The 14,643-nt window shown below is 49.5% G+C and overlaps 1 protein-coding gene across 1 annotated transcript in view; it reads left to right on the top strand.

The window, feature by feature from the left end:
• Window positions 1-6,760: 6,760 nt before the first annotated feature.
• LOC311248265 (amine sulfotransferase-like) overlaps window positions 6,761-14,643 on the top strand; it is a gene marked incomplete at both ends in the record, with an annotated part of 41,418 nt that continues 33,535 nt past the window's right edge. The window contains 2 exons of the mRNA XM_084339178.1: window positions 6,761-6,855; window positions 7,100-7,280. Coding sequence (XP_084195304.1) covers window positions 6,761-6,855; window positions 7,100-7,280 — 276 coding nt within the window. The remainder of the gene's footprint in view (window positions 6,856-7,099; window positions 7,281-14,643) is intronic.

Genomic DNA, 14,643 nt, shown 5'->3' with positions numbered 1-14,643 from the left:
CTGCATGTGTGACTGAAGGGCTAGTTTTAACCTGCCAGCAGGAAACCAATCAGCAGCAATTAGCTAATTAGCAGCCCTCACCTGTATGCCCAGTGACACAGGAGTGATCAGGCTCATGGTACATAACAGAGACGACCGGGCTCACCAGGTCCGTGCTCCTCACAGCGGGTCCCCAGAAAAAACTACTTAACCCTTTCACTACCAAATGGTTAACCCTTTCACTGCGACAATACAGAAGGTTAACCATTTCACTACCAAATGGTTAACCCTTTCACTGCGACAATACAGAAGGTTAACCCTTTCACTACCAAATGGTTATATATTCGTATCTGGCTTATCGCGTCCCGCTCTTAAAGCCTATCGAGATACCTCTTATCTCATGTACCTATTGTACTCCATCACGAAAACAACTTGTACAGCCACACCTGACCGGGTCCCGCCTCTATGGAGGCGTAGCCTATAAGACCATGACCATGGTCACCAACACACCCTTCCTCTATTTTCGTTCCATCATATTGGATGCAGTGCACCTTATGTAACTAGTAGTATGAAAAGATTAGAGAAATTGCGTAATGTTGAAAGCTTACCGGAGGTTTGCTTGCCCCTGGCATCTTCGGAGCATGTTTCAGCGACACATTGGGCCTGTGCTGATGTTTCCTCGGCTGACGGCGGCAGACTGAGGGGCAGCGTACAAGGTTTGGCTATCAAGTCGGCTTGTACAAAGGTAAGGCCTGTGTCATTAGGCATCAATGTCGGTATTGGTAATGCTGTGGAGTATGTTTCGGCGCCAGGGCCGGGGTGGCTTGGTGATCGTTCCACTGCAGTGGACGTTTTCCTGGCAATCCTGGAGCACGCTGCTAACGCTAATGCTACTACTGCTACTTCTGCTAATGCTAACGTTGACGCTGAAATGGGTCGTTGTTCTAATAATCCCCGCCGCGGGATACCGCTTTTCCCTCCTCTTACCAGCTTCATTGATGAAGGTCAGTCGGTTGTTGATGTGGGGGGTTTCGCTGAGTCCTATTTACCTTTTTTACAGGTAAACGGGCTAACAACAGGGTGCAGGCCGGGTGTACCGTGGCTACATAGCCAGGTAGCTTTGTTCCTGTGCCCCGGCGGGGATGAACGACGTCCCACCCGGCCGATGCTTGATAGCGAATCGGCTCGGAGGGTGGCAGTATGGACGGATGAGTTGTATACTGCTACAGGATGGTATTTAGCGGCGGCCAGTGTTATGGCTCAGCTGGCTAGTTTCCTATCCACATTGGCGTCGGGTAGTAGGACTTTGGGTCCAGCCGACATTGTAAACATGGTTCATGTTTGTGGTGTTATGGAGATCTTGACTCAGTCGCAAGCTATAACTGCGGGGAGGATTAGGATGCTATCAACGTTGGTTGTTAGGCATGTTTGGTTGGAGCAATCTCCTCTTGGGGAAGAGGATAGGTTTTCTCTCCTCACGACTCCTTTTTCCACAGATAGTCTTTTTGGGCATTCTGTGGAGGCGCAGGCGGTTGTTGATCTGGGTCCTACACCGCCTCACGCTGTGCAGCCAGAGGTGGGAGCACGGTCTCGTCAACGACTGTGGCGAGATCCTCGACAGGCGGCCATGTTTCCCCCGCCAGTGGTGCCCTGGGTGGAGAGTCAACAGGGTCCCACAAGGCCGACAGCCTTGGCGGCCGAGGGATCGGCCATTTTGGGTGAATTCGAGTTTGGTAAAACAAGCCGTCGTTACTTTGCCGCGAGCAGCCCGCTCCCCGTTCAATCCTCTCTCTGTTACCCACGGAAGCGGGGCTCTGATCGTTCTCCTTTGGCTGTGGGCCGCGAACCTTCCTTGAAGCGTATGCGGCCCCATTCTTCACTTCTCATGGGGACAGGGGCTGACACCCAGTTGATGGCTGAGCCTGGGTCTGTCCATGAGAATGTTCCGTCGCGTGGTTCCTGCACCACACGTTGTGTGTTGGATGAGCCTGGTGTTACAGCTGCCACTAGCTACAGTGGTCAGCAGGGGGACTCGAGGCCTCTTCTGTTGAATGCACAGCAAGGGTTACCCCGGCCTCGCCTTCGCCAGGCGGGGTATCGCGCTGATGCCTCCCACTCCCGTCACAGCGGCAGTGGTCTGCAAAGGAGAGGCGAGCGTAATATGGGTGGTAGCAATATCACTGCAGGGCTTCGGCATGTAGGAGCCCATGGGGTCCTCATGCCTTGCGTGTCTAGCTGCGGAACAACTCCTCAGAATGCGCTAGAGGGGTGTTCAGGGGGGGGGTGTGTGTCAACCAGTTTGATAACAGCTTCTCCCGTATCAAACCGGCCCTTTCTGTTGGGGTCCCCCCTTGGGTGCGTTGCACAGCGGGAGGGACCGGGCCAACTATCTACTGTTCCTTGCGGCCCAGCGTCAGTTGATGGCGGGTGCGCTGTGGGATTATTTTCACATATGGCGACAAGAATGCCGTCTTGTGGGGTGGATGGCGAGAACGTTGAGGCAGGGGCTTATGTTGCACTTCGCACAACCCCACCCTCCGTTCTCAGGTTTGGTGCCGACCCTATTGTCAGGGTCAGACGCAGTGACAGCCCTGGCCGAGGAGATCCAATCTCTGTTGGCGAAGCAGGCCGTCGTTGTGGTTCCGAGAGAGGACGCAATGTCAGGCGTCTACTTCCGTTATTTTCTGATACCCAAGAAAACAGGGGGGGTCAGACCTATACTAGATCTGTCCGCGTTCAATCGGTTGATTGTAGCGAGACTGTTCAGAATGTTGACCGTCAAACTCCTTCTGCTTGCTGTCAGAAGGGGAGACTGGTTCACCTCCATAGACCTGAAGGATGCGTATTTTCACATCCCCATTTACCCTCCTCACAGGAAGTTCCTACGGTTCCTGTTTCAGGGCGTAGCGTACGAGTACCAGAGGATGCCGTTCGGTTATTCTCTGGCTCCCCGCACATTCACCAAGTGCGTGGCGACTGCGCTGGAGCCTTTACGTCATCGGGGGTTACGAGTTCTATTCTATCTCGATGACATTCTACTCCTCAGTCGTTCGGAGGAGGTTGCCAGGTCTCATACCAGGCTGGTGGTGGAATTCCTCACCAGCCTAGATTTTGCTGTGAATTGGAAGAAGAGTACCCCTCTTCCCAGTCAACAGGTGGAGTACTTGGGCTTGACGTTGAGGTCAAGGCCCATGATTGCAACCCTCTCGGAGCAGTGCCAGGTGTCTATCCGTCGCGCGCTCAGGGGTTTCCGTCTGGGAGGGACGGTCACGGCGCTGCAAGTGATGCGTCTGCTCGGCATTATGGCATCTGCTCACGCGGTGGTTCCTCTTGGCCTCCTCTTCATGAGGAGGATACAGAGGTGGTTTCTCTCTATGAGAATAGATCCGGTGAGGGACAAAGGGAAACGGTTGACGGTTCCTTTGTCGATATGGGGAGATCTCGCCCACTGGAGGAGGCTGGGTATCCTCACCATTGGGGTCCCCATAGGCAGCAGGCGCTCACACGTCACGGTCTTCACCGACGCCTCTCTCACGGGTTGGGGAGGGACATGTCGGACCCACGCAGTGGGGGGCAGCTGGACGGGGGTTCATGCTGGCCCAGCTACCCCGCATATCAATGTGTTGGAGTTGAAGGCGGTCCTCCTGGTCCTCAAACGGTTCGACCACCTGGTGGTAGGCGAACACGTTTTGGTCAGGACAGACAGTATGGCGGCAGCGGCGTATATCAACAGGCAGGGTGGGACTCGTTTCATCCGCCTGCTCCGGGCGGCGGTCCAACTTTGGCTATGGGCATCCCGCAGGCTGCGCAGTCTGAGGGCGCTCCACATTCCTGGTACAGAGAATATGGGGGCGGATATGATGTCTCGGGGCGGTCCTCATTACGACAAGTGGGAACTCCGCCCCGACATAGTCAGACAGATCTGGGATCGGTTCGGGGAGGCCTCGGTAGATCTGTTTGCGTGCCGACGCTCTCACAAGTGCCCCTTGTGGTTCTCGCTCAGTCGAGCAGATCATCCCCCCATGGGGGTGGATGCCTTCTCGACATTTCCATGGCCGCCCGGTCTTCTGTACGCCTTTCCTCCTGTACAGCTGTTGAGTCAGCTGTTGGAGCGGATACGGAGGAAGCGCAGGACGGTGATCCTGGTCGCGCCGGACCGGGGCACGTCAGTGTGGTTCCCGGTCTTGATCCAGCTTCTGGTCGCTCCTCCTTGGGTCATTCCTTGGTCTGCGACGGCCCTCTCACAGCAAGACGGGTCACTATTCCACAGTGTTCCAGTATCCGATGTTGGGCTAACGGCTGTTGGTGTGGCTGGTGGGAGGGTGAGTCTGGAGAGGATGGACCCTTCGGTGGTTGATACCATCTGGAGTGCACATGCTCCCTCCACTGTCGCGCTTTACGTGGGCAGATGGCGTGCGTTCCAAGAGTGGTGTAAGGCGGGGGGCTGGGACCCAGTCTCCTGCCCCCTGGATGCTGTCCTGAGTTATCTCCAGTCTCTTCTTGGTAGACTGTTGGCTTCGACGGTGAGGGTATATGCGGCGGCTATATCCTCCTATCATGAGGGAATTGAGGGGACTGTTTTGTTCAGCCACCCTCTTGTGAAGCGTTTCCTGCTTGGCGCTCGACGCATTAAGCCGGTGCAATGCTCCTTGGCTCCGACTTGGGATCTTCAATTGGTCCTCGGTCGGTTGTCCTTGGCCCCGTTTGAGCCGCTCGAGCAGGCGCCATTGGAACGGCTGTCTTTCAAGACCGCGTTCCTGCTGGCTGTCACTTCCGCTAAACGCGTGGGTGAGCTCTGTGCTCTCTCGGTACGTCCAGAGTGCCTGTCTTTTCGGTCCGATTGCGGTGCCACTCTGCGACCTAATCCTGCTTTCATGCCTAAGAATATCCGGAGTTCCTTCCGCTCCCGGGATATTGTGGTTCAGGCGTTTCGTCCTCCTCCTCACACTAGTGAGTTAGATGCGGGCCTTCACCTGTCATGTCCGGTCCGTGCTTTGGGAATTTACCTCAGCCGTACTCAGGACCTCAGGGTTACCGATCAGCTTTTTGTCTGTTACGGTGGTTCTCGTGCCGGTAAGGCACTGTCGAAACAGCACCTGTCCCATTGGTTGTGTGAGGGCATTGCCCTCTGCTACACATTGGCTGGGCAGGATCCCCCTGGGGGCATCAGGGCGCACTCCACTCGTGGGGTGGCTGCCTCTGCCGCTCTCCTGGGTGGGGCCTCGGTGGAGGACATCTGTGCTGCAGCTTCATGGTCCTCCCCGGGCCCCTTTGTAAGGTTTTACCTCATGGACATGACCGGGGGTTCTGTCTCCCAGGCGGTTCTGGGGTCTGTGGCCTTTCCTGCTTCCCGTCCTTTGGTAGGGTAGCAGGAGTGTGTGGGTATGGGCCACAGTGTGTTAGGTCACACGTGGTTCCGCCTGTGCTGTGTGTTCAAGGGGTTCTAGTTCCCTCTTGCTCGCACTCAGGTGGAGTTGACTGCGCCCCCCCTTCATTAGGAAGGATGGGGTGACAGGGCTCCCCGAACCCCTTGATGTGGGCTTACGGGTCCTCAGGGGGTACATCTGTCGGGCCTTGCGTCCGCTCTAACCCATATCTCGATAGGCTTTAAGAGCGGGACGCGATAAGCCAGATACGAATATATAACGATAGGTTATGTATATAACCTGGTTATATGAGTACTGGCTGCTCTTAAGCGGCCCTGAGTTCCCTTTTGAGGGATCTTTTACTGGAACGGGATTTTGGCGAGGAAGGGTGTGTTGGTGACCATGGTCATGGTCTTATAGGCTACGCCTCCATAGAGGCAGGACCCGGTCAGGTGTGGGTTTTTTTTTTTTTTAAGTACTCTGATCTATTTAAACTTGTATTGCTGCCTATATTTACCTAATGTTTTTTATCTCTGTTTTGGTACTCTTGTTTTTTTTTTCTATTTTTAGTGCTGCTAATAGTTTTTAATATGCTCCCCCTGTACAGCACTTTGTGCCCCTGTGGCTGTTAAAGCGCTTTATAAATAAAGTTGGATTGGATTGGATTGGATTGGGTGTACAAGTTGTTTTCGTGATGGAGTACAATAGGTACAGGAGATAAGAGGTATCTCGATAGGCTTTAAGAGCGGGACGCTCAGCCAGTACTCATATAACCAGGTTATATACATAACCTATCGTTAACCCTTTCACTGTGACAATACAGAAGGTTAACCCTTTCACTGCCACATGACAAAGGGTTAACCCTTTCACTGCGACAATACCGAAGGTTAACCCTTTCACTGCCACACGACAAAGGGTTAACCCTTTCACTGTGACGATGTAGAATGTTAACCCTTTCACTGCCACACAACAAAGGGTTAACCCTTTCACTATGGCAATACAGAAGGTTAACCCTTTCACTGCCACCTGGCAAAGGGTTAACCCTTTCACAGCCACACTGCAGAAGGTTAACCCTTTCATTGCCGCACTACAGACGGCTAACCGTGGTGGTAGTGAAAGGGTTAATACTGCTGCTATTTCATGGACCATTTGGCATGAAGACAAAAGCAAAGTATTTGGTGATCCACTGTAAAATGCCTATTTCTTTTATTATATAAGATAAGATATTCCTTTATTGATCCCCTTGGGGAATCATATATATCATATATATATGAAGAACAACAAAGAATACCAGGGTTCAGTTTTTCATCGTGGCTCTTTATTTATTTATACTTTATTCTATTCAATGATACAAACAACAACGATAAACATGATGTACACATTGTTCGTCTAACAAGTACTATCTGTGTCTCTAGTGGTCGGAGGCTGTTGGTTTGACCATGTCAAAGGATGGTACACAAACAAGGACATGTACAACATCCTCTTCCTCAGCTATGAAGAGATGATCAAGGTGAGCAGCAGGGTCACACGCGCACACACACACACACACACACACACACACACACACACACACACACACACACACACACACACACACACACACACACACACACACACACACACACACACACACACACACACACACACACACACACACACACACACACACACACACACACACACACACACACACACACACACACACACACACACACACACACTAACCGTGTCCACTGGTGTCTCCTGGGGGTCAGGACCTGAGGTCGGTGGTGGTGCGACTGTGTGAGTTTGTGGGGAAGAACCTGTCAGATGCGGCCATAGACCGCATTGTGGAGAGGGTTACCTTCAAAAACATGAAGCACGATGACAAGGCTAACTATGAGTTCCTGCCTGCCGACGTCAAGGACCCCAGCAAGGGAAGGTTCCTCAGGAAAGGTGAGTGCTAATAATAATAATAATACATCAGATTTATATAGCGCTTTTCCTAATGCTCAAAGACACTTTACAAAACAAACAATACAATACAGTTTTAGAAGAGAAAATGTAAAAAAAATTATATAAAAGGTGAGAGAGAGGAAGGAGTTCATGGGTTGAAAGCAAGGGTAAAAATGTGGGTTTTGAGGGCTTTTTTAAATGATGAGAGAGTGTATGCATGATGGAGATGGTTGGGAAGGGCGTTCCAGAGGGTGGGGGCAGCTGCAGTGAAGACCACGCTCCAGCACATGTAACCTGTAACAGACTGTAACCGACCACATAACCTGTAACAGACTGTAACAGACCACGCTCCAGCACATGTAACCTGTAACAGACATTTTCTCTAGTCATGAATCTGTAATAAACATTGTGTTTAGATGTGTTCACGTATTCACATTTTGAAAGTTTAGAGTGTGTAAGGGCTTGTGACATTATGATTGAGGCAAATGATGGCTATTTCTGAGCTCAATTATGTGTAATACATTGCTGCAGTGTGTTTTGACCACTTGAGAACTGAAAGGATTTTTCCAGAAATCTCTCCGAAACACCACATTAAGACACAAATACCTTGAAGAATACTTTAGTGATTCGGTTTCAATAACTCAAGAGTTATTTTTTTCTGCTATTGGATGGCGAACTCTTTATTCTGAAAATGGCTCATACCCCACTTATTGTCTGTTTATTTAGAATAGAATAGAATAGAAATCCTTTAATAATCCCGAGGGAAATTCGGCACTACATATCGCTCACATTGAACAACAATAAACATTTAGGTAGTCAATAGGACTCAAATAAGAATAAGAATATAATACTATTAAAAATAAGAATAAACTATTTTATCAAACTCATTGGACAAACGGCCAGCATCGACCTCACCTCTCTCCTCGATGTCTAGATTGCTTAAAGATAACTGCCTTGAAACGGGAATGGTAGATGTGTGGAGACACATACACCCGAGGAAGAGACTTTACATTCTACTCCAACCCAAATGATTCTTATTCACGCATCAACTATTTCTTCACCAGCAAATCAGAAGCTCATAGGGTGGTCAAGTGTGACATATTATCTATTACATTATCTGACCATGCGCCAGTGGCTCTGGTCTGGAACATAGGAGACTGTCGCTCATCCAGGAGATGGCGCTTCAACACAGGGCTGCTAAATGACAAGAATTTTGTCCAATTTGTTGAAGAGGAAATGCAACAATACCTTGAATTCAACATGACACCTGAAATTTCTCCTGTGACACTGTGGGAGTGTGCCAAAGCTTATTTGAGGGGTCGCATAATAGCTTTCGCATCTGCTAAAAAGAAAAGAAATGATACATACAGAGTTAGTTTATAAAAATTAAATTAAAAGGCAGGAATACCAGCACAAAATGCAGCAGCTCCCGGAGGTACTGAAGGAACTTAAAGAGGCGCGTCAAGCACTCAATAATCTAACATCTGAAAATGTAGAGCGTGATTTAAGGTTTATGAAGCAGACATCTTATGAAAGTGGGGACAGAGCTAGCCGCCTGTTGGCATACTGCATAAGGAAACAACAAGCCCTGTCTACTGTAGCCAAAATTAAGTCAACCAAAGAAGGGAACACCTCGTGCCTACTGCCTAGCAAAACCAGAGGAAATATCCTCAGCCTTCGCAGAGTTTTATAAAATGCTTTATAAGAACACCGGTATCTGTAATGAAGTGAATGAGATAAAAACCTTTTTGCAAAACATTAATCTCCCAAATCTGTCAGAATCGGCAAGAGACGAAATGGAAGCCCCCATTACAGATTTTGAAATTAGAGAAGTAATTAGAAATCTCAAAAATAATAAAAGTCCAGGTCCGGATGGATTTTCTAACAATTTATATAAGACATTCGTGGACATTTTAGCCCCCTTGTTACTGAAGGCATACGACCACTCATTCCAGACAAACACAGAGACGTGGGGGGATGCTATTATCCAAAAAATGGAAAAAGACTTATCTACACAGAAACAACTTACTACCTTATTATTCTCTGGACATAAGATAAGGGAGGACTCAATAGGTGTGTGGTCCAGATTTACAATAAAAATATGGAGCGAGGTCCAGAACAAGTTCAGGTTGCCTTTAATATCGGGCCTGACCTCAATTGGTTTCATTGGGGACTTTACACCATCAACTCTGGATGTAGGATTCAGTGGATGGAGGACAAAGGGTCTGAAATTTGTACACCAACATATTCACTCCGGCCAGCTTAAATCTTTCGAACAACTCAGAGTGGAGTTTAGCCTTCCTAGTACTGACTTTTTCAGAGGTCTCCAATTAAGACATTGTTGTGGCTGATGGTTGTTAACACAGCAGGAGACGATAGTTCCAATTTCAACAGGCAATTTGTTTAATGAAAGAAAGTTTTAACAGCAGAGCTATGGATCGAGCAGACGGACCACAGCTTGAACAAAAACACTCTGACTTCTCAACCCCTGTGCTTCGTCAGATAAATCCCTTCTCAGCCCTGCCCCCCCATGACAGATATGATGACGTGACATATTATATCAGATATGACATGACGTACATTAAAATGACACATAGATTTAACATCGAAGAGAGATGCGATTGAGTGAGATGTGTGTGTGTATATGTGTGTGTGTGAAAGAGAGAGTCAAGATTACAATGAGTGTGTGTATGATTGAGTGAGATGTGTGTGTGTATATGTGTGTGTATGAAAGAGAGAGTCAAGATTACAATGAGTGTGTGTATGATTGAGTGAGATGTGTGTGTGTATATGTGTGTGTATGAAAGAGAGAACAAGATGTTACAAGATTAAAAGGACAAGATATGATGTACAAGATTAAAAGCACACGATATGATGTAAAAGATTAAAAGCACACAACGTGATGTACTGAAATGTCTATCTGTCTATCTCAAAGTTGTTTTAAGAACATCAGCCGGACCGTCTTTCAGTAGTGCTAGTTGACCTATATTAAACTAGTTCACTTCATATACACATTTTCCCCAACATTCCCCCATTTGGGGCTATCCCTAGTCCCACCCAAATCATATAACCAAGAAAATGTGAACGTCTAACTAAACGAGACACCATATTTATATAATAAAAGTTTAAATGCCTAATCTAAACAAGAAACCTAATACATTTTAAATGTCTAAATAAACAAGAACGCTTACTTCATTCACTGGACCCCTAACGGACCAACAAAGGCTGACTACCGTTCTCACAATAAACACAAAACCGCTCAAAACAAGAGTAATAATAAAACATAAAAAAAAAAAAAAAAAAAAAAAAAAAAATACCCCAACTTATAATCCTAACCTGACAGACAAATCCCCCCAACCTCCACCGCTTACCAAATGAGCCACAGTTCCGGCCGGAAACCGCGACTCTCATCAGGGAAAGGAGAAGTTGACCGTCAGAACTAAACATAGAACATCCCTCCCCCAAAAAAAATGACATTGTCTCTTCCATAACATTGAGTCCTAGTGTCCATCGCTCAGCCCCCCTTCCATGCCCACGCCATAGTCTCTTCACCGTATTGCCAAAAGTCACATTTTGCCAATACAGCAACCACCACGCCACACCTCCAGTCCCCGTAGAAGCATGTCCCCATGCCTAGACGGGAGGCGCTGGTCCCGACCTCACCACGTGTCCCCCCATCTTCGACGGGAGGTGCCCATCTTGCCCACTGCGTGAGCCCCCCCCTTTGTCCCTTCAGTCCCCAGAACCAATCCCCAGAACACTTCTTCTCAATGCTTCCTCAGGCTCAGAACCGACACTCCGTACCATTCCATACCGATGCCCCTTCCCATTCCGGTTTGACCAGGACCATGAGTAAAATAAACAAAAATAATAAAAAATAAACCATCACTCAGACCATCCCCCGTCACTCTTAAAGGAAAGAACCAATGCAAAATGTCTTCAAAAAACCTTTACATGTTTTTTTTTTTTTTTTGAAGTAAAAGGAATAAAACAAACAAAACTGAACAAAACAAAAAGAAAATGTCCCTACCTCACCATACCCCTAATCCTCTATCCCCTCGTCTCCCTCTAAGGCAGCATAAAGCTGAGGGCATGGCCCGATTTGTGGCTCAATCTCTTTCTGCCCCACCATCAGCATTCGGCTCGTTACGTGTGAAGTTACCAGCCTACCCAAGAGAGGCATACCACAACAGAAAAGGAGAACCAATATCAACCCTGCCACCCCAATGGATATCCCCGTCTGCATCACTATGCTTCCCCACTGTCCCAATCTTTCCAACACCCCACTCCCCCACCATTCTTCATTCCGGCCAGAATTCCCCCTCAACTCCTCCCTCAAATCCTTCAGCTTAGCCATGGCCTCGGAGAACTTTCCCCCTGGCCCCACATTCGTCGGAATGAATGTGCAGCAGTACTGTCCAAACATGGAACAGACTCCACCCTTCTCCGCCATTAACCAGTTCAGAGCCTGTCTATTCTGCCACGCCACCGTACTGGTCGCGTGCATCTGGTCCCCCATTGCATCCAACGCCTCCTCGGTGTAGTTGAGATACCGCTGCTGATTGTAAAACAAATAGTTGATCCACCCGGTGTTCTTATTGACCGATATCCATGGCAGAATAGACTCAAACCCTGCCGCAATCTCATTCTTAGCCATGAACTCGGCTGGAATGCCCCTTGGCTGTCCTATGCTGTCCAGATACACCCTTGGGTCTGCCTTGTAGCTACGCTTCGTTCGAGAGATAGGAGACTCAGAAGGTCCTTCCGTCACTGATAATGGTAGGACCACCATTGGCATGATCGCCTGAACCCGGGCACATCTACCTGACCAATCTAAAGGAAGTGTATTCCTCAACCTCCTACCGCCGCAGAGCCAGTATTGGTCCGCCAGTGCTATATCCTGGACATGAAAAGGGCAAGCTACAGGCCGTGGGTTGGTATCCACTCCCTTTAACACGACCCCGTGTCCACACTTTCCTTCTTTCATGCAGTTAGTCGTGATGCTCCAAATAGTAGTGCACCGCCCCTCTGCCACCTCCCCTACGTCCCGGGTCCCCTCCTTTTGCAAGCACTCGAAATCCTTGGTCAGCCATAGTTTGACACCTCTGGGTATTGGCAACCCCGTCGCTACCCCCTGCACACGTACATCCAATTTCCTACAACGTTCCCGCATAGTGACATCCTTGAAATCCGTGACGTTTCCTGCCGCCTTAAAACGACTAGAGCCGAGAAACCCCAAACACTCTGCCTCGCACCAAGGGCGACTATTATGGGGCCCCTCCCATGCCTCTGCGTCCCTGTCACACTGAGCCCAACTGAACTTCGTGCCCTTCACCAGCAGCCTATCCGGACGTGCTTTGGAGCAGACATAACAATCCTCTATCTGATTCTGCGCGCTCGTGTACTGGACCCACTTAAACCACTCATTCCCTAAAGCCGCCCTATACATCGGGTCAGCCTCCGGGTCTTCCTCGTCATAGTCATAGTCGCCCCCATCTTGTTCCCCGGGAGGAAGCAAACCCCTCAACCTGGCCCAGAGTGAGCCCACTGAGTCCCTCAACGTTCCGGCTGTCCTCTGGAACATATCCTGTCCCCCCACCTCTTCCGACTCAGTGTCCTTGACCTCCCTTTTTCCCCTCACCCCTGTCCCCTGTGCTTGGTTCGGGACAGGCTCAACCCTCCTATCTACCCCCACCGCAGTTGCGCAAATGGAGACGTCAGCTCTCCCGTCCACGTCTACTACCTCCGTCAATGTAGCGTTGGCATATGCACGCACTATATGCCTCTCAGGACGGTCTATGCGCACCGTGCATTCAGCGGCCCAACATGAAACGGATCTTAAGTAGTATTTAGAGGCAGATGGTAGCGAGCAGAACTTCGTTGCCTCTTTTAGCGTCACCGTCCACCGTCCCACCCCTAAACTCAATCTCATTCTGTTACGCTCTGCACTCCAATGGATGATGATTACACACATATTGTGATACTGCTGAGGGCGTATTGCTGACACCAACATTGACACACATTTCACAACCCGATCCTCGTTAGTATAGTGGTAAGTATCCCCGCCTGTAACGGGGGAATGGTCAAAATCAAAAACATGCCCTTGCGGTCCTCCGGGAAACACCCCTTTTGGTTGTAGTCTTATCTTCTCCCCCCCTTCCTCAATGGAGGGCAGAGGGGGCGCCTGATTCTGAGCCTGGTCATGAAAGCCTGCCGGTACTTGAGCCTGAGCGGGACCCCGTGGGACTCCTACCCACTCAAACCCGTCATCCTCAAGGACGGGTCGACCGTGACGGTTCTCAATGACGTCGTTGCCCCCGGCCGACCGTCCGCACACTGCTGCCAACATCTGCGGGAGCATCAGCAGGCACTGCACCTTCCAGTTGCCGTCTCGGGCCCTCCATGTCGGGTTCTGCATAACTGCGATCGATTGTATCCCCCAAGAGATCGCCGCTGGCCTTTATGCAGTGATTGAAGTGGAACCAGGTCGCTGATCCTTTGACTTGGACTGCCGTTCCAGTTGATCGGATCACCTCGTACGGGCCCTCTCTCCGGGGTGATGACCACTTTCTCTTGTGGACCTTTACGAAGACCAGGTCCCCAGGGATCAGCCTCGGTTTGGCGGCTTCCTTCTCCGCCTCCTTCACCCCCCTTTTCTCCTTTCTCTGCTCCTGTCGAAACACAGCTTCATGTATTTTAGTCACTTGCTGAAGATATTTTTTCAGATCTTGCTCAAAAATATCTAATGCCGGGCCCCTAGCCAGGTGTCTAAATGGCGGTGCTGGCATGCTGCGGCCTGTAAGCATTTCATGCGGTGTTAGCTGTGTTTGGCGGTTTACGCTGCTTCTAATAGCCATCAGAGCAAGTGGCAAAGCATCAATCCAGTTAAGCTTAGTTTGCATACAGATTTTCAACAGTTTGTTTTTAATTACCAGATTGGCCCTTTCCACCTTTCCCTGCGACCCGGGACTATAGACACAGGAAAGGCGCTGTCTTATACCTAATTTCTGCATCAGCCCTTTAACCACCTTGTCGATGAACTCGCGGCCATTATCGCTTTGTAATATCGTGGGAATTCCAAATCTCGGAATGACCTCGCGACACAGGAACTTGATCACTGTGTCCGCGTTCTTGTGTTTAGATGGAATGGCCTCAATCCAGCGACTAAAGCAGTCCTCTACTACCAGGAGGTATCGTTTGCCCTGCACTGGCGTTATCATCGCTTTGACCCTTTTAACCTCTTTCCAGTTAAGAGTACCCTCCTCCCGTTCGGATGCACTCCTTCCCCTACTTAGATGCACCTCTCCCCGTAAGGTTTAGGCAGTCCGCTACGACGCAACAACCAGCTCCTTTCTTAGGACTG

This window comes from Notolepis coatsorum (genome assembly GCF_963971535.1).
Source record: "Notolepis coatsorum genome assembly, contig: SCAFFOLD_1029, whole genome shotgun sequence".
Taxonomy (NCBI): Eukaryota; Metazoa; Chordata; class Actinopteri; order Aulopiformes; family Paralepididae; genus Notolepis; species Notolepis coatsorum.
This window is presented reverse-complemented; position numbering and strand designations above follow the sequence as displayed.